We start from the raw sequence: 27,863 nt of genomic DNA, 5'->3' as shown, positions 1-27,863 counted from the left end.
CACCCTAAAAAATTAATCCAATCAAGTGGCATCTGCATCTGGACGAGGGGCCACAAAGCTGAGAAGACACTGTTCAAAGCTGAGGGCATCCCAACAGAAGGAAGCCAGGTAAAAAGAAGGAGAAGAGAAAGGGAAGGGGGCAACTTATGCTTGTTTATATGTCTGTTGGTCTCTCTCCATCTCTGTCCATAACTGGGGTCATGTAAATGAGTAATCAGCTCGATGGGAAGATTAACATGTCTTTCTCTACTCTGGCTCAGGCTCCGTAAATAGTTGTTTCTAACACAATGTTCAGCCAATCCTGGGACCCAGCAGGCTTATAATACTATGGCTACGACCAACCCAAGAATTTTAGGCCGAAATGTGGGGAAATGGACATCTGAAAATGGATCTGTAGGCTGCCCTTCATCAGCAATTAGTTTCCTGGGACCCAGCAGGCTTATAATACTATGGCTACGACCAACCCAAGAATTTTAGGCCGAAATGTGGGGAAATGGACATCTGAAAATGGATCTGTAGGCTGCCCTTCATCAGCAATTAGTTTCCTGGGACCCAGCAGGCTTATAATACTATGGCTACGACCAACCCAAGAATTTTAGGCCGAAATGTGGGGAAATGGACGTCTGAAAATGGATCTGTAGGCTGCCCTTCATCAGCAATTAGTTTCCTGCGAGGCCACAGCCACTTAAGACTTGATGGGCTAGCTCGTTAGCAACAATGAGTTAAGCATACAAGGATGTATTCTCCTAGGCATCTCTTGTGTCCTCAAATGATTTGCAAAATTGGGCACTAGTCTAGAAAAACACAACAAAAATCCCTATTACCACAAACCAGCATTACAGCTTAGCAAGCAATTCCACCCAGATCAATTCAGTTTAGGAGCAACAAGGGAAGCATCATTTCCTAGGGCCAGACAAAACAAATTTCAGTTACTGTGTAGCATTTCATGATCCCATCCATGAATGGAGCTGAATACGCCCCCTGCTGGGACGAAATCTCTATCATGAACAAGGGAGGGATACAGAGGATGTGTCTGTCCCCTTCCACCTCATCATTCTTGCCTGCCAGGCCAAGCTCCTCAGAGAACCTTGTATACTAGAGCTCCCCAAGCTCAGGGAGGTCTCTGGGCAAGTGTTCCCTCATCTTGGCTATCACATGATGATATTATAGTGCCTACCCCCCATGCGAGGGCTGGTACCAGATGTGGGATGAGCAGCTTACCTAAAGCCTCCTTTCACTTTGATATAGATGTTCATTTTACCATTGATTGGGCCATGAAATCACATTTCTAGTACGGATATTTTCTTGTTGTGAGCAGCCTGTTTACTAAACGCAGACAAGGAAAATTTCATTGCAACTGTCGCATTATTTCAGCATCCAAACCCTAGAAGCATGCTAGGCTTGTTTGTCCTTACTTGGAATTCGACACAGAAAGATACCAGAGTGAGAGAGGAGTAGAACAGGCAAAATGTTTAATGTGAAAAATCTCAAAGGCACTATCCCCTGCTCATCACTTTCTGTGCCTACAGGGGACAGCAAACGGCAGGAACATCAAAAGGTCATAGCTGTTGTGGAGACCAGGACAATGAACGGGTAGCCTGCAATACTTTGCTAATAAACACTCATGTGCTGGGCACTGGTCTAAGCACATTACATAGAATATTTAACTTTATCATTAATACAGTTTGGAAAAGGGAAGGGTATTATTAGCCCCTAGATGCAGATGAGTGAAGTCGGACTCAGAAGGCCTAGGTCATTGTCCGAAGGCCATACAGCAGGGAGGTGGCAGAAAATGATGCAATCTCAGGTCTCCCTTCCTCTAAAGCTACCGTTCTGCTGGGTAAATCACTTTTCTAAGGCCAATCCCAATTCAAAATGCAAGAGCCAGTTAAACCTTTGGAATTCTTGTTATCATCCTCAACAGAAGACACATATCCACAAACATAAATGGAGGTCAATAGAGCTTGAATCCCTTAGCCCTGGGCTAGGCACTTTCACCAGACGGAGAAATAGATGAAATCTAAGTGCAACATGATATGCATTTGACCCCCAGGCTAGAGTTCCTGCTGGATGAGCTCTACAGTGGGCAAACCAGACCCCGTGGGGGCGCACATGTCTTCAGAAACACCTGCAAGACAATGTCCAGCCCACTACTGTGACTTGGCCGGGCAAACAGTGTCTGGACCCTCTTCACCAGACTACTGCTTCTACAAGATGTTTCCACGAGGCAGCCAGTGGAGTCGCGGGAGAGTTTCTGGCTGGAAGGAAAGCTCACAGGGGGAAGAGTTCGGTGCCAGTCTGCCTGTGGAAATGTTAGCAGAAGCATCTGTTGGTTGGTCCCCACTGGCCAAAAAGGCAAACATTTGTTTTGCTGAAACAAACACTCCCATTTGAAAATGGTCGCTGATGAAACCATCATCTGACACGAAGTTTGCTGCCACTTGGGCGGCTGGAGCTGTGGCCTCCTGTCCCCAGCAGCATGACCCCTCCGAGGCCTGCTGCTCTAGCGATCACCTCTTTGCTACTGACAGATGTTCAGATTTTGCAATCAGGATACACTTCTCAAAGCTGTGGGGATAAATACATGTAGACTTTCCCCATCTGATAGAGAAGCGTTTTTTATATAGAATTCCGTTTTTTTTTTTTTTTAAAGAATCTTTGGTCTAAAAAATGATTGCAGAAGATTTAAAGAAGTGGGAAAAACTGTTTCCTGTGACATTTGAGAAAAAAACTCCTGTTCTGCTATACTTCTTTGTAAGATTACAGTGCTGATTTATGGTTTTAGTCAGGCTGTTTCAATCTACTAACTATCCCTAAATAGTTCTCAAATAAGCCCTTTAAGATAAACTCCAGGCCAGGGCACCTCAGCCAGTTAAGCGTCCGACTCTTTATTTCAGCTCAAGTCATGATCTCAGGGTGGTGGGATCGACCTGTCCATCAAGCTCTGTGCTGGGCGGGGCGTCGGCTTAGGATTCTCTCTCTCCCTCTGTCCCTTCAACCTCTACTTTCCCTCTTTAAAATAAATAAATAAATAAAACAAACTCCAGGCCACTAAATGAAGAGAAAAGCCGAATTAAAGTAAGTATGGATAAAGCCCCCATAACAACATCAGGTCACTCTCCTCGTATCCAAGCCACTGGAGAAACTTCATCCACCGTTTTGTGTAATAAGCATGAATCTCCAAAAAAAAAGGACACTGTCAACCTTGCACATGCCAACATGACTTTGGAAAGTAGGGCAACAACTAACAATGACTTGTTGGTTTTGGTTTGGGTTGGGTTTTTTTTGGTGTGGTTTTTTTTTTTTGTTTTTTGGTTTTTTTTTGAGAGAGAGAGAGAAAGAGAACACACACAAGTGGGGGCTGGAGCAGAGGGAGAGAATATCAAACAGGCTCCATGCTCACTGCGGAGCCTGACACAGGGTTCAACCTCACCACCTTGAGATAGGGACCTGAGCTGAAATCAGGAGTCCAAGGTTTAACCAACAGAGCCACCCAGAAACCCCTTACAAGAATTTTAAATCTACAAATCCTTCATCTGTCATTGCTTTTGTTTATTTAAATCTATGGCTTGCCACAAGGTTTTTAATATTTGATGACTCAAAAGCCAACCCTTAGACAGGGGATTTAAATTATACTTTCCATCACCAATTTTGTCTCTTTCCTCTTAAAATAGAAAATTCTATTTCTTTCCACTTCTTTCCATCCCTCGGGTAATCTATAAAATAATCTTAAAAAAAAGAAAAAGTACTACATGATCTTAATACAAGCCATGTTTACCTATAATTGCTGGTTGCTTATTAGTAATCATATTCGAAAGGAAAGTGGGGAAAAAAGCACGTATGTTCTATGCCATAGGTTATATACAAAACACTTGGTAATATTTCTGACAAATAAAAAGGAAAATTATGTACGGTCATGATAAACAACGGAGAAACAGTGTAGGAATTCTCTTGTCCCCTCCCACTTCACCCCACACAGAAGCTGATAACTTCTCATCTTGATTCCATACTTACTTCACTGCTTCTCCTCAGCTCATTTTCCTTGACCTGACTCGCCTGTAACGCCTGTTCGGCTCTGCAGAACTTCTGCTTAAACTCTTCCAAAGTTTTTTCTAGCTGGTACTTTCCTGATGTGACCTGCAAAGAGGAAACAAAGGAAAATTTCATTTTTATGTTCTTCACTTTTTAAATAAATTATTTATTCTTAAATAAAACAGTCATGGAATATATAACTGACACCATCTATTTTGGATGAGACATGATCTATGTCACAGCTGGATACAACATTATAGGTTTAACTTGAAATACCATCCGATCAACTTGGGGCTCAGCAGACAGAAAATGAAAAAGGGCTGGGGCTGGGGAGGGAGCCACAGAGAGAGAAAAAAACAAATTTAACCACAAAAAAATGAAACAATGAAACAGTAATAAACAACCAAAACAAAAGTTGAGCTAAGAAACAAACTGGAAGAACATATTCGCCATATGACAGATTAAAAGTTATATATCCATGATACAACAAAGCATGTCTATGGCTCAATTTAGAAAAAGGTAAACCGACTTTTTAAGAGTAAATAATAGAACGAGACCATTTTTTACAAAAAAATACAAACGGCAAATCAACTTCTGAAAGAAACATCCTCAGTGGTAATCAAGGAAGAATGAAATGAAACAACGATAGATGACTTTTTCACTTAGTTGGCAAAATTTATAAAACCAGGACTATCTCCTATTAACAAGGAGGGGTGAAAGCAGGACCTCTCTTACACTGACCAGGTGAGAAGGTACATTACAATTTTTTGGAGGGCAATTCATCAGAATCGATCACAAGGGAGAATACACCTGCCCCAGAGATGGTCAATTTCACACGTGGAAACCTGTCCTACAGAAAGACCAACACAGAAACACCATAACATTACTCAGGGATGTTACCACCAGGGTTACGATGAACAAGAAAATGTTGAGAACCTAAACATCCACCCATAGAATAATTAAATAAACTACAAAACATCTAATAAAAGCAAGGCTTAAGCAAAAAAAAAAAAAAAAAAAAAAAAAAACCAAAAAGCCCTTTTTTTTTAAAGGCCTTGGAGGAAGCCCATTAAACAGTAACAATTTATCCTGGGAAAGGAGTTTTTTGTTTGTTTGGGGGTTTGTTTTGTTTTGTTTTCCCAACCTTGAATAGCTGGGTAGGGGACTAACTCCTAGTACAAACAGATGTCAGGGAGTGTCACCTCTCTCATTTTGGCTGCATTCCCATCTCTGGTTTCTCTATTAAGAGAGGTCAACATGTCCACCTGGTTATATCCTGAATTTGAGAGTTAACCAATATTTTCCATAAAATGAGACTCTATCTAAATGGCAGAGCCTTAATTTTGGAAAATAAACGAAGAAGCAAGCACTAAGAAAATAAATGGAACTCTGACTATAGATGAATACCAGACATATTCCGAGAAAACTCCAGAATGTGTCACCCTAGGGTGCCTAGGTGGCTCAGTCGGTTAAGCCTCTGCCTTCAGCTCGGGTTGTGATCCCAGGGTCCTGGGATCAAGTCCCACATCAGGCTCCCTGCTCAGCGGAGAGCCTGCTTCTCCCTCTGCCTCTGCCTCTCCCCCCTCCCCCTGGCTCGTGCTTGCTCACGCTCTCTCTCAATAAATAAAATCTTAAAAATACTACTACTAATAATAAAACAGAATACATCACCCTGTCGAGCAACATGGGTCAAGTCAAGAAAAGCATGAACACCTGCAATCCACCTGCCATTTTCCGGCTATGGTATTCAGTGTTTGCATGTTGCAGGTCGAGCTGGGAGCTAAACAGAAAAAAGCCTGTCCTCATCAGATGATATGCCCTATGGATACAAGTTCAGTAAGGGAAAGGAAACAGAAAGTACTGGAGGGTAGGAATCTATGTGGTGACCAGAGCAGATGTCATTGATAAAATGATGTTAGAGCAGAAAGCTCATGCAAGCGAGGTAGGTAAACGCCCTACAGATCTGTCTGTACACAGCGCTTCCCGGGAGAGCACAAGCGGAACGTGCTCCAACAGCGAGGAGGCCTATGAGTGAGGTGGTGGGAAGGCCACAGGGCCCTGCAGACCCTTGGAAGGACGTGGCTCCTCCTAGGAGAGAGACGGAAAATGATTGCAGTTGTGAGTAGAGGAGTGACGTCATAGGGACTTACACTTTAAAAGACTCACTCCAGCAGCTGGTTGAAAACCGACTGTGAGGAGCAAGTCCCGAAGGAGGGAGAGCGGCGAGGAGGCTAGTACAGTAATCCAGGTGAAAAATGACAGTGTCTTAGACCAGATAGGGGACCGGCGATGGTGAACAGTAAAACACAAAGCTAGACACCAACGTTCATGAGACAGAAATTCAGGGAGATAACAGTATCAGAGGGAAGGGACGGAAGAGTTTACTAACAACATTCCAGTTGTTGATGGCAGTCTAATATTTATTTTATTTATAAAGCATATTACACAGGACTACCTGGAAAAACTAAAAGTAGGCAAAAGCCAAAATAAAACAAAATTGCTTAACTGTATAGTCCAGAGATAAGCAAAACTCAAGGTTGGTATAGCTTTTATAAAACTATGTATTGGCCATCGTCATTGGTTCATAAATGTGCAGTGCTACTGCTGAAAAGGATTATAAAAGTAACCTAAATGCACGATAAAAAAACCACCACAGCGAACGGCAGGAAATAAAAAACTGATTTCTGTCCAATACCATCCCCCTTTTTATATACAGTTTTTTATCATTTCTATTTTTACTCCTCTGATGGCTACTTTCATTAATCGAATACCAATCCTATAACAACATTATGGATTTATCAGTGGATTCCCACATACAGTAATACCTTCCTCCCCTACAATTTACAAAAAAAATTTTTTTAAGATTTTATTTATTCATCTGACAGAGAGAGAGACAGCCAGCAAGAGAGGGAACACAAGCAGGGCGAGTAGGAGAGAAAGAAGCAGGCTTCCCAGCTGAGCAGGGAGCCCAATGCGGGGCTCGATCCCAGCACCCTGGGATCACGCCCTGGGCCGAAGGCAGACGCTTAATGACTGAGCCACCCAGGCGCCCCATACAATTTACAAATTTTAGTAAAAAATACATTGGCTTCTTCCATTGCCTTAATATAACAATTTTAAATAATAAACTTAAATCTCTTTTTCTTGATCCAATAACTTAAAATATGTATCTTGACTCCCTATTAGGTAAAACGTATAAACATGTGTTTCTAGCAATCTTTTTGTCTTCTCTCTACTCTTCAAGTTGTGCTCATTTATCCAGGGCCTGAGTTTATGGTTTTGCAGGCAACTCCAGGGGGCACCATTCATTCATTCATAGTCCTCATGGGGGCAGGCGGGCAGGCGGGACAGGAGGACACACCATTTCGTAATTCACACAAATATACAGATTGGCAAAGAACAGACAAGTTTGGTAAATTTTGTACATTATATTCTGTAACATACACATTATATTCTCTAACTATGATTAAGTGTTTTGTTCCTATCTCTATTCTAGAACCTGAAAACCAATAAAACATAACTTATATTTACTCCCTTTTAAAAAAGTCATACAAGTCAGGTTTATTCTTAGCAGGGAGGGGGGGAGGGAGCACATGGAGGGTTTCTGGGGGTAGCTGACAAGATTCTATGCCCTGACACAGATAATGGTTCTAAGAGAGCATTCCTTATAATAATTTACTGAGTTGTAAATTTGTTCTAGGTAGATTTTGCATATTAACACAAAGGTTTAAATATAGCTATACGTATAATATCCACACATATGCAAAAACACATAGGCACATACAGACACACACAAATACACACACACACACACACACACACATGTCTGTGTGTGTAAATAAAAGTGTAGTCAGAAGAATCCTAATGGAAGACTGGGGTGTGAGAGAAAAGCAGAGTTGACAATGACACAGTGATTAGGCCTCAGCGATGTGAAGGATGGAATTGCTGTTTACTGGGATAAAGAAGACTACGGGAGAAGCACATTTAAAACAGATAGCGGGTGTTCCCCTATTACCCCGCTAAGCAGGAGATGCCTGTTGGACAGGCGAGTGGAAATATCAGGTACACACTCACAAGCGTGCAGTTTAGAACAGGCGTCCCGGCTGAAGATAATATAAGGGTTGCCATCATAAAGATGAGAGGCAAAGCCATGATACTGGATGAGATCATTTTTGGAGTAAGTGTTAAATAAGTAAACGGATTATAGTTTTCAGCACTTTGACTGTTTGAGGAGCATAAATTACTGGGGAGGGCTCCCACCTGGTGACACACGCAAGAACCACCAGAATATCACACCCCTGCACGGACCTTCAGGTCTGAGATCCTCACTCCCTCCCCTCTTTCTATCAATGCAAAAACCCAGACTTAGACTCACTTTGCTCTCTTCTTCGGTTAAGTAAGGAAAGGGAGGATAGAGCCATTCAGCAGCGGTGTAGAAAATGCATGAATAAGGAAAAGGGAGACAAATTGAGGAGAGAAATAAGCCAGCTCCCTACTTTATCCAGGTCAGCCTGCAGGATGTTGTGAGTGTTCTTGGCTTGCTGTAACTCCTGCGTGAGTCTGGCTTTCATCTGTGCACACTCCTGGTCCAGGGCTTGGAAGGTACGCTGTTGCCGGGACAGCTCCTGAAACATCAAAGGCACAAGCATCAGTCGGACTGCCGACGGGTGACAAGGAGACACCAGGGTGGGTGGCAAGCCTCCTATGGGATGGCCATGCTGGCTGAAAGAGCAGGAGACAACAGGGAGTCAGGCCGACCATTCACTTAATGATAAGCATAAACTGTTTTTAGCACTGGTCCCAGTGATCAAACACAGGCCTTCGGAGGGAAGGGGAAGGAGTCTGCTGGTTGACCACACGGAGACCAGCCAGCTTCCATCCCATCCCCAATATTAAATTCTTCATCTCTCTTTCGACAAGTCCAGGGGCAAAAGGGAGTAGACCTGAGCTGTCATGGTCACAACTCAGCTAGGAAATCAGACACTCAAAAATGGGGTTGAAGATACCAAACATCATAATACCACTTACAATTTAGAATGACAGCAAGGATATGCCATCAATCAACTTTGATAACCACATCGGGTAACACATTTCCATTTCCAGGCACTCTTATTGAAAGACTAGAGAGCCTCACCCCATAGGATACATCCTGCCAAGTTAATTCAATTTCCACTGGCAGCAATACTTCTGGAAAGGAGTCTTCAGCCCTAACATGTCTGCCAACGTCTTTCCCCACTGTATCAACTACCTCTCTAATGTATTTGCCAACCCACAGGTTTTACAAGAAATCAGAGGACACAGATAAAAAAGAACATTCTGACTACTGAGTCGCTTCTCCAATCGAAAACTGAAAGATGGAAGTGTGAAGGAAAATATGGGCAACCTCTTCCTCACAAAGGAGTTCCCCACTCGCAGAACACCCCAAGTGATAACAAACAGCCACTCTTTTCAAATGACGAAACTATGAAATGCCCAACAAGAGCCTTCCAGGCAAACTCCTCATGAATCCATTCACCTTACCTCTTGAAACTCCTTTTCTTTCTCCTTGAGTTTCTGTTCCAGAGAACACCTGGCGCTTTCTGCATTTTGTCTCTGACAACTCAAGTCTTCAGACAATCTTTTCAGTTTCTGTTCCAATGCAGTACACTTAACAACAAATAAAAATGGTCAATACAAAATTATTCAAAGTGAGAAGGAAATATTTTGAATTTTAGAAAAATTAGTCCTAAGATCTGGTTCAAGTTCATCTTTGTGTTTTCACATTTTTGTTTCACTAAAAGTTGAATTTTAAGTGATCAGCAGGGGTGCCTCACTGGCTCAGTCAGTAGGGCCTTGTGACTCTTGATCTTGGGGCTGTGAGTTCAAGCCCCACATTGGGTGTCGAGATTACTTAATAAAACTTTTTTAAAAAAAGATTTTTATTTATTCCCTTGAGAGAGAGATGGAAAGAGAGAGAGTGCGAGCAGTGGGGCGAGGCAGAGGGAGAAGCAGACTCCCCGCTGTGTCGGGAGCCTGACATGGGGCTCGATCCCAGGACCCAGAGATCATGACCTGAGCCAAAGGCAGACGCTTAACCATCTGAGCCACCCAGGTACCCCTAATTAAATAAATAAAATTTTAAAAAGCAAACAAACAGAATAAAATAAAATGATCAACAAATACTAAAACCACTATAATTATTTTAGCACACCTAAAGTTTGTATTTGAGAAATATTAGAAAAAAGATATAAAATATTAGACCATTTAAATAACTCCTTCATAATTTGCACTACGAAAAAAGAAATCAGCATTTCTGAATAAAGGTTCATCTAATATTTTGTTGCATAGAAATGAGACGTTCAAATGCAGTGATGTGGACCTGTGTAGTTTTCAAGCTGTGAAATAATCAGTGGGTACCCATGACCCTCAAATGATAGTCTGTTTCAAGCATAATAGATTTCGTGAGAAATTTCAATATTAAAATGCCTCTTTCCGCAAAGCTCCCACTATGCCATTTTCAATTTTTGAAGGTTCACTGCACTCCAGAGAATATCACAACTAGTTTTTAAGCAAGCTGCCATAAGCAACACAAAGAACTTTTTCTTGTTGCCTTTGTACATAGCCAATACCCTTAAAATAAGTTTTAAAACATGAGCTAAATCAAAACTTAGGCTGCCCTTCTAAAATTAAATTGGAACAAAATGGCCTTAAATCATCAAGTACTGAAACCCATTCCTCTGAATCTTCCCCACAGTGTTCAAATCCTTAAAACGCTCTACCAAACAACTCTAAAGTTCCAGGAAAGAATAAGAACATTTCGTGTGGGTGAGGGAGAACCCCCCTGGTCTAAAAGAAATGTGCCCCAATTTGGCAAATCTCTCTTCAAAAGTATTTCTCTGAGAATCACTATAATCTCAATCAGAACTATTGGAAATATTAGAAATTTAATAGAAAAATTGGAGGAAAAGAAAACACTATGTAATACTTTGCCAGAAGACCAGACACCAATTATTAACTAACCAAAGATGAAAAAAGCAAAGCCAGTCATTAATGACTAAATGATTTTCCAACTATCAGAAATTCAAATATACCAAATTCAAAAAGAAAAATAATTGAGCCATTAAGACACCTTTCCATTATCTTTACTGTTCTTGAAATTTTAAATCCCCAAAGAAAAGTATCACAGAAATTATTCATAGTAACAAATATGGATCCAACAAATATTTATCGAGAGCCTACTATATGTCAAACACTGTGCTAGGCACGGGGGATGCGGCAGTAAACAACCCAGACAAAAATCACTGCCCAGATGATGGTCCAAATTTTGGTGGTTGACAATTCTCAGGGGGAAAAGACCCATGGCAAGGCAGAGATGAATAAACCCTTGGTGCCCTCTGCTGGTCCTCCTTCAAACTGCAACACATTCCACTAACAACTTTCTTTCTCCGCCCGCCATCTTATTTTAATTTTTTTTATTTTATTTTATTTTATTTTTAGATTTTATTTATTCATTTGACAGAGATAGAGACAGCCAGTGAGAGAGGTAACACAGGCAGGGGGAGTGGGAGAGGAAGAAGCAGGCTTCCAGCGGAGGAGCCTGATGTGGGGCTCAATCCCAGAACGCCGGGATCATGGCGTGAGCTGAAGGCAGATGCTTAACCACTGAGCCACCCAGGCACCCCTATTTTTTTTTAATTTTTTATTATCTAACGTTAGTCACCATAGAGTACATTCTTAGTTTTTGATGAAGTGTTCCATGATTCATTGTTTGCGTATAACACCAAGTAACAACTTTCTTACTACAAAACAGGTTTAAAAAGAGCCTTTAGAAGATACTTATATTTTATTTAAATTTTTTACAATGACATTCTGATACGGACAATGCACAATCCATGTAAGAGTAGCTGACCACTAGGTGTCATGAATGTTCCATAATATTCTAAAATAGTGTCCAGAGCTAAATCCTTGAAGCTATGTCGTATACGACCCTGGGGGCTCACTCAGCGCCCTGGGCCTGAGTTTTCATCTGTGAAATGTGGGTGCTGAACTCCAGGTTTGCTGCCAGCCTCAGTGTTTCTACATGATCAAACTTTGTATCCCACACAGTTTGCAAATACTTGGAAAAGAAGCATAGGAGAAACAGCATATGCTCACAAAAGCACATGGTATTGATTTTGATTAAATCAGCTCCATTTTACTTAATGGATAACTCTAATGGTAGGTCAAGGAACAGCACAAAGAAAGCATAATTTGCTTTCAGCAACACATTTGACCGAGTCCTACTATCCTAAGAGGCAAGAGGGAGAAAGGTAGTCTGAATTGTTAGTTAGGGAGATTTGTCGCTCACTGGGAAAAAGGAATCCAGAAAGCACTAAACAAATGAGTCTTAAGAACCTGGAGGAAGGTTTCTAAAAGAAAGCCAGAGATGTGTTCTCAGCACTGTCCTAGTCAAAAGTTTTAATTCATGATCTTGTAAGAAGAGACCTTATCACATATGCTAGAGAGAACAAAGATTCAGTGAGCCTGTCACACCAAAACCAGTAAGACAAAGTATAATAGGATAAGTTAATTCTTACCTATAGGAATGCCTGAGTTGGCAGAAATGCAACTGAAAATAAGCTTAAATGACAAGGAACTCAATGCAATAATAACTAATGTATTATTATAAACTCACGATGTGCCAGGCACTATGCTAAAGCCTTTACAAGTTATCTCAATCTTTACAAGCCTATGACACAGACATTTTTAACACCATTTTATTGATTAGGCAATGGAAGCTCAGAATTCAAAAGCAAAACGATTGGGATGTGGCAGAAGCAGGGCTCAAATTCAAGCCTTTCTAGCTTAGAAAACCAACCTACATACTCAGACTGCACAAAGTGAGTAAACATATAGGTCCAGGTAAGTCATGGTCCCATTGACCCTCCACTGCATTCTCATACAATGAATTAGTATTTATGAACAGTGTGTTTGTGCAAAGCATTGCACTAGGAGAATGTCTAAAAAATAACCCTAGACTACCACTTCCAGGAAGATAGAGTAAACATACATTTCCCGATCTCTCCCATCGAGAACAATTCAAAACCCTGCACAAACATTAAGAAAGCTCTGAAAGGGGAGAAGACTGAGTGACTAGGGGCTTTGGGACCCAAGAGAAAAACATGACGGTGCTGAAAGAAGAGAACCGTCAACCCAGAATCCCTGTATCCTGAGGAAACACCTTCCAGAATGAAGTATCAAGACATTTCCAGAGAAAGGAAAACGAAGAGAATATGTGGCTAGTAGACCAAACCTTAAAAAATGGCTAAAAGAAGTTCCCTAAACAAAAAGAAAATGATGAAAGAAGGAACCTTGGAAGGAATCGGGAAAGAAGGAAAAACGAGGTAAGCAACAATATTGGTATAAACGATAGAAAACTGGAAGAGAAAGAAAGTCTAAGTTATGTTAGACAGTTAAAGCAAAAATTATAACACTGTCCGATGTAGTTCTGAATGTAGGTAGAGAAAACGCTTAAGAAAATTGTATTATAAATACGGGAGGGTAAATGGATGAAAAGAGGAGTAAATTTTCTGTAATCCATTAGAGCTGCTTACATGACAACACCAACAAACCGATAAAGGATGTGTATATAAGGTGTAGTATCTAGAGCAGTCACTACCAAAGCTCTACAGAGGAACACATCTAGGGAGGGCTAGCAAGATGGCGGAGGAGCGGAGACCCACATTTTGTCTGGTCCCAGGAATTCAGCTAGGTAGTTATCAGAGCATTCTGAACATCTACCAACTCAACTGGAGGACAAAGAAAAGAATAGCAACAACTCAATGAACAGAAAAGTAAATCTGAGGTGATATACGGAAAGACAGACTGCCAGCGGTGGGGGGGAGCCGCCGTCAGCCAGCTGCAGGCAAGTGATAGAGCAGCGGAGCCCAAAATCAGAACTTCTAGAAGTCTGCTCCGGTGAGGGAATGGCACTCCAGTGGCTAAGCAGGGGGTGGAATCCTCGCTGGGCCAGTGTGGTCTCAGGACCCTTGCGGTCACAGAAAGACTGTGGCGGCCTGAGAGACGAAGAGCTCCCAGGTAACAAAGCGGGGAAGCTGGTCGCAAAGAGTGAGCTGAGGAGTGGGCTCTCAGCTCAGGGTGGCCATAAACCATGACCTGCAGCACAGTCAGGCCACTGCTCTTGGAGCTGGGGCCCAACAAGCGGCAGATCAAGGGAGACTCCCCTTCCTCCCCGAGGTGCAGCACCGGAGTGTGACGCAGGAATCTACTGGGTTTGGAGACTCCAAATGGGGCCATGTGCCAGAGATAGAAACAGTCACAGGCCGGATGAGCACGGAGTGAGGACAGAGACCCGGGAGACCAGAGTGAGTGACTGCTTTTCTCTGAGAGCTCACTGAGGAGGGCTCCCCACCCCCAGCTCTCAGCTCCTCCAGGGCTAGAGATTGAGAGGCCGCCATTTACATTCTCATCCTCTAAAGCTGTGCAGAAAGCCTTCAGGGAACAAAAGCTACCTAGAGCAAACCCAAGCAGATGACTTAGCCTGGCCCCTGGCAAGGGCGGTGCAATTCCACCTGGGGCAAAGACACCTGAGACTCAATGCAACGGGTGCCTCCCCCAGAAGATCAGCAAGAACATGCAGCCAAGACCAAGTTCACTGATTAAGGAAAACTGCAAAACTCCAGCGCTAGGGGAATACAGCACAGAGAATTCATGGCTTTTTTCCCCATGATTCTTGTCTTTCAAAGTTAATTTTTAAAATTTTCTTTATTTTTCTTTTTCTATTTCTTTTTTTTTTAATTTTTCTTCTTTCCTTGTTCAACCAACTTCTTATCAATTCCTTTTTAAAAATCTTTTTTAATTTTCATTTTTACGCTCATATGCTATCCCTTCATTGTATTTAGCTGTATTTTTTGTGTATATATATATACATATATATATATATGTATATATATATATATGTATATATATATATGTATGTATATATATATATATGTATATATATATATGTATGTATATATATATATATATAAGCTTTTCTTTCTTTAAAATTTTGGGATGCAGTTTCTTCTAACAGACCAAAATACACTCAAAATCTAGTGTATGGCTTTATTCTATTCACCTGCCTGATCACATTCTTTTTTTTTAATTTTTCTTTTTTTTTTCAATCAACTTATCAATTCTTTTAAAATCTTTTTTAATTTTCATTTTTACAGTCATATTCATCCTTACAGTGTATTTTGCCCTTATTTTTGTGTGTATATATATATATAAGTTTTTCTTTCTCTAAAATTTTGGGAGGCAGTTTCTTCTAACAGGCCAAAATACACTCAAAATCTAGTGTGTGCCCTCTGTTCTATTCACCAGTCTGATGATATATATATATATATATATATATTTTTTTTTTTTTTTTGTCTTTTCCCCCTGCTTTCGGGTCTCTTCTGATTTGTTTAGTGTATATTTTTCTGGGGTCGTTACCCTTTTAGCATTTTGTTCTCTTGTTCATCTATTCTTCTCGGGACAAAATGACAAAATGGAAAAACTCATCTCAAAAAAAAAGAGAACAAAATGCAGTACCGACTGCCAGGGACCTAACCAACATGGACATTAGTAAGATGTCGGAACTAGAGTTCGGAATGACAATTATAAAGATGCTAGCTGGGCTTGAAAAAAGCATAGAAGATAACTAAAGAATCTCTTTCTGGAGAAATAAAATCTAGCCAAGTCGAAATCAAAAAGGCTATTAATGAGGTGCAATAAAAAAATGGAGGCTCTAACTGCTAGGATAAATGAAGTGGAAGAGAGAATTAGTGATATAGAATCCCAAATGCTGGAGAATAAAGAAGCTGAGAAAAAGAGAGATAAACAACTGCTGGATCACGAGGCGAGAATTCGAGAGATAAGTGATACCATAAAGCAAAACAATATTAGAATAATTGGGATCCCAGAAGAAAAGGAAAGAGAAAGAGAGGGCAGAAGGTATATTGAAGCAAATTATAGCAGAGAACTTCCCTAATTTGGGGAAGGAAACAGGTATCAAAATCCAGGAGGCACAGAGAACCCCCCTCAAAAATAAAAAATAGGTCAACACCCCAACATCTAATAGTAAAACTTACAAATCTCAGAGACAAAGAGAAAATCCTGAAAGCAGCTCAGGACAAGAGGTCTGTAACCTACAATAGTAAAAACATCAGATTGGGAGCAGACCTATCCACAGAGACCTGGCAGGCCAGAAAGGACTGGCATGATATATTCAGGGCACCAAACAAGATGCAGCAAAGAATACTATATCCAGCTAGGCTGCCACTGAAAATAGAAGGAGAGATAAAAAGCTTCCAAGACAAACAGAAACTAAAAGAATTTTGATCACCAAACCAGCCCTACAAAGAAATATTGAAAGGGGTCCTCTAAGCAAAGAGAGAGCCTAAAAGTAACATAGACCAGAAAGAAACAGAGACAATATACAGTAACAGTCACCCTACAGGCAATATAATGTCACTAAATTTGTATCTTTCAATAGTTACCCTGAATGTAAATGGGCTAAATGCCCCAATCAAAAGACACAGGGTATCAGATTGGATTAAAAAACAAGACCCATTGATATGCTGTCTGCAAGAGATTCATTTTAGACCCAAAGACACCTCCAGATTTAAAGTGAGGGGGTGGAAAACCATTTACCATGCTGATGGACATCAAAAGAAAGCTGGGGTGGCAATCCTTATATCAGACAAATTAGATTTTAAACCAAAGACTATAATAAGAGATGAGGAAGGACACTGTATCATACTTAAAGGGTTTATCCAACAAGAAGATCTAACAATTGTAAATATTTATGCCCCTAACATGGGAGCTGCCAATTAAATAAGCCAATTAATAACAAAATCAAAGAAACACATTGACAATAATACAATAATAGTAGGGGACTTTAACACCCACTCACTGAATTGGACAGATCATCTAAGCAAAATATCAACAAGGAAATCAGGGCTTTAAATGACACACTGGGCCAGATGGACTTCACAGATATAGTCAGAACATTCCATCCCAAACCATTCTTCTCTAGTGCACATGGAACATTCTCCAGAATAGATCACACCCTGGGTCACAAATCAGGTCTCAACAGGTACCAAAAGATGGGGATCATTCCCTGTGTATTTTCAGACCACAATGCTTTGAAACTCGAACTCAATCACAAGAGGAAAGTTGGAAAGAACTCATATACATGGAGGCTAAAAAGCATCCTACTAAAGAATGAATGGGTCAACCAGAAAAATTAAAGAAGACTTTTAAAAATTCATGGAAACAAATGAAAATGAAAACACAATTGTTCAAAATCTTTGGGATGCAGCAAAGATGGTCCTAAGAGGAAAGAATATAGCAATACAGGCCTTTCTCAAGAAACAAGAAAAGTCTCAAATACTCAACCTAACCCTACACCTAAAGGAGCTGGAGAAAGAACAGCAAATAAAGCCTAAATCCAGCAGGAGAAGAGAAATAATAAAGATCAGAGCAGAAATCAATGAAATAGAAACCAAAAGAACAGTAGAACAGATCAACAAAACTAGTTCGTTCTTTGAAAGAATTAATGAGATCGATAAACCCCTGTCCAGACTTATCAAAAAGAAAAGAGAAAGGACTCAAATAAATAAAACCATGAATGAAAGAGATCACATGACAGAGAAAGATCACAACCAACATCAAAGAAATACTAACAATTACAAGAACATATCATGAGCAACTATATGCCAACAAATTAGACAATCTGGAAGACATGGATGCATTCTCAGAGACGTATAAACTACCAAACCGAACCAGGGAGAAATAGAAAACCTGAACAGACCCATAACCAGCAAGGAAATTGAAGCAGTAATCAAAAATCTCCCAACAAACAAAAGCCCAGGGCCAGATGGCTTCCAAGGGGAATTCTACCAAACATTTAAAGAATTACTACCTATTCTTCTGAAACTGTTCCAAAAAATTGAAATGGAAGGAAAACTTCCAAACTCATTCTATGAGGCCAGCATTACCCTGATCCCAAAACCAAAGATCCCAACAAAAAGGAGAATTACAGACCAATATCCCTGATGAACATGGATGCAAAAATTCTCACCAAAACACTAGCCAATAGGATCCAACAGTACATTAAAAGGATTATTCACCACGACCAAGTAGGATTTATTCCTGGGCTGCAAGGGGTTAAACATCCACAAATCAATCAATGTGATACACTACATTTTAATAAAAGAAAGAACAAGAACATGATATTCTCAACAGATGCAGAAAAAGCATTTGACAAAATACAGCATCCTTTCTTGATTAAAACTTTTCACAGTGTAGGGATAGAGGGTACATACCTCAATATCATAAAAGCCATCTATGAAAAACCCACAGTGAATATCATTCTCAATGGGGAAAAACTGAGAGCGTTTCCCCTAAGGTCAGGAACACATCAGGGATGTCCACCATCACCATTGCTATTCAACATAGTACTAGAAGTCCTAGCCTCAGCAATCAGACAACAAAAAGAAATAAAAGGCATCCGAATTGGCAAAGAAGTCAAACTCACTCTTTGAAGACGATACGATACTTATGTGGAAAACCCAAGATGAAATCTTGCTACTTGCAATGACGTGGATGGAACTAGAAGGTATTATACTAAACAAAATAAGTCAGAGAAAGACAATTATCATATGATCTCACTGATATGTGAAATTTGAGAAACAAGGTAGAGGATCATAGGGAAAGAAAGGAAAAAATGAAATAAGACGAAACCAGAGAGGGAGAAAAACCATAAGAGACTCTTAATCTCAGGAAACAAACTGAGGGTTGCTGGAGTGGAGGAGGGTGGGAAGGATGGGGTGGTTGGGTGATGGACATTGGGGAGGGTATGTGCTATGGTGAGTGCCGTGAATTGTGTAAGACTAATGAATCACAGACCTGTACCCCTGAAACAAATAATACATTATATGTTACTAAAAAAAAAAAAAAAGTAAAAAGAAGGAAAGAAAGAAAGAAAGAAAGAAAGAAAGAAAGAAAGAAACCTAAAAACACTAGATATTAAAATGGAATTCTACAAAATGTTTGAGTAACCCACAGGAAACAACAAAATGAAAAACGAAAAGAAATAGAAAACAAAAAATAAGACGGCAGTTTTAAACCATGACCAGTCAATAATTACATTAAATGTAAATGGCCTAAACATGCAATTAAAAGACAGATGGTGGAAAAGTGAATTTAAAAATATACCCAACTATTTGCAGTCTATACAAAATTCACTTCAAATATAATAATAAAAAGATAGGCTGAAAGTCAAAAGACAGAAGGAAATACATCATGCAAACATTGAAGGAAAGCTGGAGTGGCTAAGTTAAAATCAGAAAGAGTAGACTCAAGAATAAAGAAAATTTCCAGAGACAGTGAGGGCTATTATATAATGATAAAGGTCAATCTGCCAAGAAGACATAGCAATCCTAAATGTGTATGCACCAAACAACAAAGATATAAAATATGTGAGGTGAAAACTTAAAACTGACAGGAGAAATAGGTAAATCAACAATCACGGAAGACTCTCACCATCGTTCTTTCAACAACTGATAGGAAATGAGCAAAAATATAGAAGAATTCAACAACACCATCAACCAACAGATAATTTGGGGCTAAGGATAATTTTAAAACACTTCACCCACTAACAGAATATACTCCCCCCCCCCAGGTGCCCTTGAAACATATACCAAGATAGAACATCATCTTAGGCCATAAAATAAGCCTCAACAAACTTAGAAGAATTGAAATCATAGACTATGTTCCCTGAACAGAATGGAATTCAATAACAGAAAGAAGAAAATTTCCAAACACTTGGAAATTTAACAAGGTATTTCTAAGTAGTCCATGGGATAAAGAGGAAGTCTCAAGCAAAGTGTTCTAAAAATATCTTGTATTTTTATTCTTATTCCGGTCAATGTATCAAAATTTGTGGGACACAGCTAAAGAAGTACTGAGGGAAATTTATAGCTTTAAATGCCTACACTGAAAAAGAAAATTCTCAAATCAATCATCTAAGCTCCCCACCTCAACAACCTAGAAAAAGAAGAGCAAAATAAACCTAAAGCAAGCAGAGGGAAATAACAGAGCAAAGATACATAAGGTTGAAAAAAGAAAATAAATGAACCAAAGAGCTGATTCTTTGGAAAGATCAATAAAAGATCAACAAATTGACAAATTTTATTGTTATTAACAACTGACAAAATTGACACATCTCTAGCAAGACTGACAAAGAGAAAATGACAGAAATATCAGAAACAGAGAATATCACCTGACCTAACAACATCAAAAGAATAAGAAAATACTACAAATAGCTACATTTTTAAGTTTAAAAATTTGGATAAAATGGACCATTTCCTCTAAAAACACAAGCTATTCCAACTCATCCAGTATGACATAAATAATTTTAATAGCTACATATTTTAAAAATTAAATTTGTAATTTTTTAAAGACTTACATATTTGAGAGCGAGAGAGAGAGTGCATGAGCAGGAGAAGCAGGAGAGGAAGAGAATCTCAAGCAGACTCCACACTGAGTGCAGAGCCCAATGTGGGGTTTGATCTCGTGACCCATGCAATCATGACCTGAGCCGAAACCAAGAGTCAGACATTCGATCAACTGTGCCACCCAGGTCCCCCTTAAATTTGTAATTTTAAAACTCCCCCCAAAAAATCTCCAGGACCAGATGGTTTCATGGAGAATTCCATCAAACACATAAAGAAGAAATAACACTGATTCTACACAATCTCTTCCAAAAAACAGAATGGTGGGAATGGTTCCCAATTCATTTTATGAAGCTAGTATGACCTCTGATACAAACACTAACGCCAGAAAAATAGAAAACAGCTGACCAATATCTCTCCTGATTCTAGACACAAAAATCCTCAAAATTTATTAGCAAATAAAAACCAGGGGCGCCTGGGTGGCTCAGTTGTTAAGCATCTGCCTTCTGCTCAGGGTGTGATCCCAGTGTTCTGGGATCGAGCCCTGCATCAGGATCCTCTGCTGGGAGCCTCCTTCTTCCTCTCTCACTCCCCCTGCTTGTGTTCCCTCTCTCGCTGGCTGTCTCTCTCTCTCTCAAATAAATAAATAAAATCTTAAAAAAAATAAGTAAATAAAATAAAATCCAGAAATATATAAAAAGAATTCTATACCACGGTAGTGTAGGGTTTATTCCAAGGATACAAAGCTTGTTGAAATATTTGAAAAGCAGTGAATGTAACCCACCATATTAACAAGCTATTATTTTGTACGATTACATGTGAATCTACAATTACTTTAAAATAAAAAAAAAAAAAAAAAAAAAAAAAAAAGAACCTGCCCTCAAGAGGCAAACAGGAGATATAAGTCTACCTACTATAGTGGTTCTTACCTACTGCCTTAGAAATATCTAGAGTTTATTAAAAGTAGATTTCTTAGGCCCACATCAGACAAGCGTCTAACAGGATTAATTCTGCAAGGTTCTCATTGTAAACCTCAAAAACTCTTGACTCTACCAGCTAGTCTGCCCTCTTGACTACTTCTTAAAGTCTCACATTTCCCTTTCTTTCTTTCTTCCTTTCTTTCTTTTTCTGTCTCTTTCTCTCTCTCCCTCTCTCTCTCTCAGGATTTTATTTATTTATCAGACAGAGAGAGAGAGCACAAGCACAGGGAGCGACAGGCAGAGGGAGAAGCAGACTCTCCACTAAGCAGGGAGCCCAATGTGGGACTCGATCTCAGGACCCTGGGATCATGACCTGAACAGAAGGCAGCTGTTTAACCAACTGAGCCACCCAGCCGTCCCTGCTTCTTTTAAAGCTCCATTACTTAGTCGCCTTTTGTATGTGTCAAGTGCCATACATACATAATATTTATTCTTCCCCAGCCTCTTAGATGGACAAGAGATCAGTGACTTGCCCAAATCACTCTGCCTGGAAAACATGCAGTCCAGATTTGACCCCACATCTACCCAACTCTAAAAGAACTTACTAGTTCAGCTGCACCAATACTGCCTAGTATGTACTAATGAGGTTCATCGCTAACATTTATTTCATAAATTTAAGTGTTAAAGTATTGTATGAAAAGAATTTCCAAAGACCTGTATGATGAAATGTAGTCTTTCAACAACTCATGAAAAGTCCAGTACCTTGGCTGATGCCTGGTCATACTGTGCTGTCGATCTCACCAGTTCATCCCTACTTTTATTCAGGGCTTTCTCTTTTTCAATTAATTCTGCTTTTGCTTTCTCCAGTTGGAGTTGGAGTTCTTGACATTTATTCGCTTGGCCTTTCATTTCTTTTTCTTGTCCTTGCAGATGTAGTTCCAAATCACTAATCTTGTTCCTTAGCTCTTAAATCACAAAGAAAAAACCCACACTTGAATTAATATATATTTTTCAAAAAAATTTACAACTCAATTCAGAATGTATCATTTATGTTACTACTCTGCTCTGAAATCTCTGGTGGGACAAATATAAATCAATTCACACTTAACACGGAAGCTACTTTAACTGGATTTAATTCAAATAATTAGTCTCTATTGTCATTTGTATTCAAATATCCCATAGGAAGCAGGAGAAACAAACTTCCTAATGTTTTCAGAGAAACTTGGGAAAGAAAATGGTTTTCTAAAATCATGAGGAGTATCTTACTGAGGCTGCAAAAAGTGCAACCCATATCATACCCCCACGTTAAAATTACCACTTGCTTTTATACACTGGCAAACTAATATGTGTTTTGTGTCCATATCAATGCAAATGAGTGCTAAGCAGTACAAAATTCACCCTCCTGTATTCTCTGGTAACTTCACCTCCAATAAAGACCAAGACAGTGTGAACCTCCTATACTGCCAAAATTAACAATAATTCTTTTCATTTTTTTTCCTACATATACACAATACCAGTTCCAACGGCACTGGCAGCATGACAGTTCTCACCGGTGAACACCGACGGTGATTTTCAATAGATCATAGCACTGGAAATTATCGTCGTCTGCAGAGTAGATGCCAAACCACCTGGTGCCCTTGGTTGTTAGCTGTGGTGTGGTACCCCAGCCAAGGTCACAGGTTTGCTCCCATATGGACAACCTGGCAGTGCAGAGCAAAGCTGCCCCGCAGACACATGCCACACCTCTGGCCAACGCTGGCCAGACCCCAGGCTTGGTCCATGGGCCACGAAAGAAGCCAAAGGAGAAGCGTGGGTGCGTGACAACTGTAACTGACCTATTCACCCTACTTCTGGAAAGACAAAGCCACTCAGACTACTTTTGTAGGCTTCAGGGCACCAGCTTTTTAGTACAAATGAAAGGACATTACAAAACTGTGGTATCTTTTATCCCAAAAACAGTGTTTCACATCACCAGATTAAGATGTTGAGCTTTGATGTGTCTGACAAAACACACAAGCACCTTTTGGGACTAAGAACGTCTGGAATCACCTCAGAAATTATCTCAGGAAAATTTAATTTCAATTTAATTTAGCTCAAAAAGTTACCTTGATTCTGGGCTTTTAATTGGTCCAAAAGATGAGAATTGCTTGAATTATCACAGAAACTGCTATTAGCATCTCTTTTCCCTGTTTGCAAAGTTGATCTACTCGGAGTCACCTCTTGTTCCCCAGAAAAGTGAGATGCAGAGAAATCTCTCCTAATCGGAGTTTTTAGTGCATTCAGTGAAAGCCGAGTTGGGGTCTTTTCTTGTTGCCATGAGAACACAGATGAGGAAGCCTGATGTCGTGCAATGTCCCGGTGATTCATTGTGCTTTGGGGAATAGCCTGACTCGCTTTCTGTAAAGATAGAAACTCTTTAGAGCCCTTTAAACATCTCAATATTCAAGGCTATTTATTTTCAGGTAGAACATAAGACATAATGCCAAGAAGTTACCACTTCCACTGCATACCAAGAAAGAATGTTCATCAAGTCAAGGGAACCATTAGGTCCCAATATCCAGGGCAGGAACTGTCTAATGGTTAGATTTCAGCATTGAAGACTTAAGCCAGTACCATTTGAGTCCCAATCTATTAAAATGGGCTCAGTGTTTATATCTATTCTGCATTCCTTATATACTCCGTTAAATACAAGTGAATATTCACTACCATTTTGAGTTCTGAAATTTGGTGTCCTTTGCCTGTCCTTGGTCACCACCCCCTCAGCTTTGCATAAAGAGGATCAAAATTAAATATTAACCTGAAGAACTCTTTCAAGAATCTCACTTTCCACCATACCATTCCCAAAAAATGTCATATAAGGTGTTTTATGTTATATAACACACATTTGGGGATTTGCTACTGCTTTGAATTCTTTATTTTTTTAATTCCAAATAGTTAACATACAGTGTCCTATTAGTTTCAGGTATACAATGATCCAACAATTCTATGTATTTCTCAGTGCTCATCAAATAAACCCCCCTTATCTCCTTCTTTTGTTCTTCTCTCTACCTCCATTCTTTTTTTTTTTTTTTAAGATTTTATTTATTTGACAGAGACGGACAGCCAGTGAGAGAGGGAACCCAAACAGGAGGAGTGGGAGAGGAAGAAGCAGGCTCCCAGCAGAGGAGCCTGATGTGGGGCTCGATCCCCGAATGCCGGGATCACGCCCTGAGCCGAAGGCAGACGCTTAACGACTGCGCCACCCAGGCGCCCGTCTACCTCCATTCTGACAAATATCGAGACATGGCTATAGATGGTGCATTAAATTTTTTATAGCAAAAGCTTTTCTTGCCACACGGAGAGGTTTGTGTTTGCAGAGAATCAAATTTCTCCACCAAAAAAATCTCTGAGAATCAAAGCCAGGAGCAAAAGTGGGCACCAATGACTGGACTGGATCACAAAGTACATGATATTTCTAAGACAAACCAGAGAATTACTGTTAATTTTTATTCACCATGAGAAGTAATACCTTTGCTACATATCAGAATCCTGGTGACTTCCAAACAAGGGTTAAAGGCATGAGAATAATTTAAAGTGTTAAAGCTCTCATAGGTACTTTGTGATCCTCAGTATGTAAGTTATCTACTTATAAATCCAGCCTTAAACTGTTTGAATTGTCCCATCTCAGCGAGTTCTTATGGTTAACAGGAATACAACATTAAGTGCAAAACTGGGATTTATGTTGTTGTCCCCCCTCCCCCCACTTTTTTTAGCAAATAACATCACAGAAGCAGAAATGGTAAGGGTAAATTCTACAGATAGCAGGTATATTTAGGGTCGGTCCCTAAACTAGAAGCAGGGGTTTCCAAAACCTGCATTTTGTTTCTTTTGCTGACATTAAACAAACCTCTTCGCCCACCTCTCTGCCTATTTACCCATACCAAAATGGAGTTTAAAACCCTCTCCAGCAACTTATTTAACAGAACTGGGGAGATTATCTTTTTTTTTTTTTTTTAAAGACTTTATTTATTTGACAGAGAGAGAGACAGCCAGTGAGAGAGGGAACACAAGCAGGGGGAGTGGGAGAGGAAGAAGCAGGCTCCCAGTGGCGCAGGGAGCCGGATGTGGGGCTCGATCCCGGATCTCTGGGATCACGCCCCGAGCCGAGGGCAGATGCTTAAGGACTGAGCCACCCAGGTGCCCCTGGGGAGATTATCTTGATAATGTTCTCCTCTAAATAAACATTTCATGAATAATGACGTTCAAACCCCATGTCTCTTGCGGCAATCAGTAAGGACTGAACGGGAAGCAATCAATGGCCTCTAGGTGATAAAGCCAGCCAGTGAGTGTCTGGAATGACCCTGGTCCTACCCTCTCCTTACCGTTAGATCTCAACAGGGAAATAACTATGTGGCTACAGTCTCGGTAGAATTTGATGAACATCTAATGCTTAGGGATAAACTGATCTCCCCACACTATTTTTTTACTCCTACTTGCTTTTAAAACCAAAAAGTAATTATAACTAATGTAATCAGCCAGGAACTTTATCTTCTCAAGGTAAGAAAAATGTGCCAAGCTCTACACGAACCAGATGCTTCTCCAACCTTGGACTCCTATATATCAAAGTACTTCTTCAATAGCACACTCTATTATAAGGCCCATAATTAACTTACTTTAGCCTGCAAGGCTTTAACCTCTGCCTCTAATCTTTTTCGTTCTTCAACCTCTTTATTATATTTTTCTTTTAGATCTTCATACTTGGAACCTAAACAAAGACAATGAGACACAGTTTTACTTCGGTCATTGATTTCATGAAGGAATTCACAGATCAGGAATTATTCATTACAAAGGTCTAGAAATGAATACTGTGGTACACTAAGTAAACAGATGCTGGGTTGGAATATTCTGAACCTGAATTATTTTTAAAACACACTACAGGATAAAATGAAAAGTTTAAAGGCTTAACCTGGAAGCTCAGATACAGATACACAAATGGGTATGTAGCCCATTCATGCCCAAATTAAAAGGTTGGTTTTTTTTTTAAATGCCCAACTTAAAAGTTGAATTCAAAGATGAGTTAATTGATTTCTTTGACCGGATTAAAATCCCAGTAAAGGAGCTATGAAAGGAAAAAATCCTTACCACTATAATATTGACTTGGGGTTAGTGGAGTTGCAAAGATTTTTTGTGGTGTGCTGGATGAATACACAGAGACATCTGCAGCCTGTGCGGCTTGTTGGCTTCTCTCAAGTTCAGATTTACACCTGTTAGAAAAGGACCCAAGAGGAAGCAAATCAGAGCAAATGCTACCGAATGCCAGCACCCCCCACCCTGTTCCCAGAGGGTAATAAACTTACAAAAACTCCACCCTCTAAGAATTCTTACCACTTCATTGGTCCAACAGACATTTAATAAGAGCTAACTTATGGGACAGATCTAAACTCAGTCTCCCCTCTTCAAAGGAACTCAGTCTGGTTGGGGAAACAGCCAACAATTACAATGTTATAAAGGTTAAAATGAAGATCTGTAATGACAATATGGTTTTAGACTTGGGAGGCTAGGGATATGTTCTGAGCCAATTTTATACTCCAAGCCAAAGAAAGACACAGGAATATTTAAAAACAAAAACAAAAAAAACCCAGAATTTCAGAAACAGATGCTAGTGTCACTGAAGCACGGGCTCAAATCACAAACCTGAATGACATCACTTGTGATATTAAGGCATTCCAAAAACATAGACTTGCCACATATTTCATGACATTTTAAAAACACAGACACAAAAATCAAGTTAACATAGTGCATTTAGAGAAGACAGGGCTGGAAACAGTCACAAAGAAATGGGAAAAGTAAGCTATATATTGTACATATGTACAGAATATTTCTATCACTTAAGTTCTGAACACCTTTCAGAATCAAGCAACCTGAGTTAAGAGGATTCAATTCTCACAAGTCTATAATGTCTCTGATTTTAGCTCAACACAAGAAATGAACACCCATAGAACAGCTAACGATGTGCAGCAGTCTCTCTCTCATGGACATGTTGCTCAGAACAAGGAGTGAAAGTGCTCCAGAGCCCTAGCTCCACCCTGCTCCAAACTCGGTCCGGGAAGGAAAAAGCAATGTCTGGGCTGAGAAGGCTTGCTCTGCAAATCAAATCATCACATTCGAACTTATGGTAGGTAACAGCACTGTCCAATAGAAAGGTTCTACCAACATGTAAAGAGCAACAAGAAACAAATGCATTTAATCTTAGTATTTTATTTAACTCCGTATTTCCAAAACACTATCATTTCAATTAATAGTCAATACTAAAATTATTGAGATATTTTACATTTTTTTTCTACTGAATCTTCACAATTTGGTGTGCATTGCAATCTTATAGCACATCTCAATTTGTGTGTTTTTTTTAAAAGATTTTCTTTACTTATTTAGAATTATTTAGATTCTTTCTTTCTTTCTTTATTAGAGAGAG

General features: G+C 39.8%; 1 protein-coding gene across 1 annotated transcript in view; it reads right to left on the bottom strand.

Annotated features, from left to right (window-relative positions):
* Positions 1-27,863, bottom strand: part of CENPF (centromere protein F) — a 67,472-nt gene that overhangs the window by 31,290 nt on the left and 8,319 nt on the right. The window contains exons 4-10 of the mRNA XM_045771995.2: positions 26,534-26,655; positions 26,065-26,156; positions 23,518-23,809; positions 22,175-22,377; positions 9,553-9,678; positions 8,529-8,657; positions 4,015-4,137 (exon numbers count right to left, since the gene is read on the bottom strand). Of these exons, the coding sequence (XP_045627951.2) occupies positions 4,015-4,137; positions 8,529-8,657; positions 9,553-9,678; positions 22,175-22,377; positions 23,518-23,809; positions 26,065-26,156; positions 26,534-26,655 (1,087 nt within the window). The remainder of the gene's footprint in view (positions 1-4,014; positions 4,138-8,528; positions 8,658-9,552; positions 9,679-22,174; positions 22,378-23,517; positions 23,810-26,064; positions 26,157-26,533; positions 26,656-27,863) is intronic.

Source organism: Ursus americanus, chromosome 2, assembly GCF_024610735.1.
Source record: "Ursus americanus isolate L20-20 chromosome 2, mUrsAme1.1.p, whole genome shotgun sequence".
Taxonomy (NCBI): Eukaryota; Metazoa; Chordata; class Mammalia; order Carnivora; family Ursidae; genus Ursus; species Ursus americanus.
This window is presented reverse-complemented; position numbering and strand designations above follow the sequence as displayed.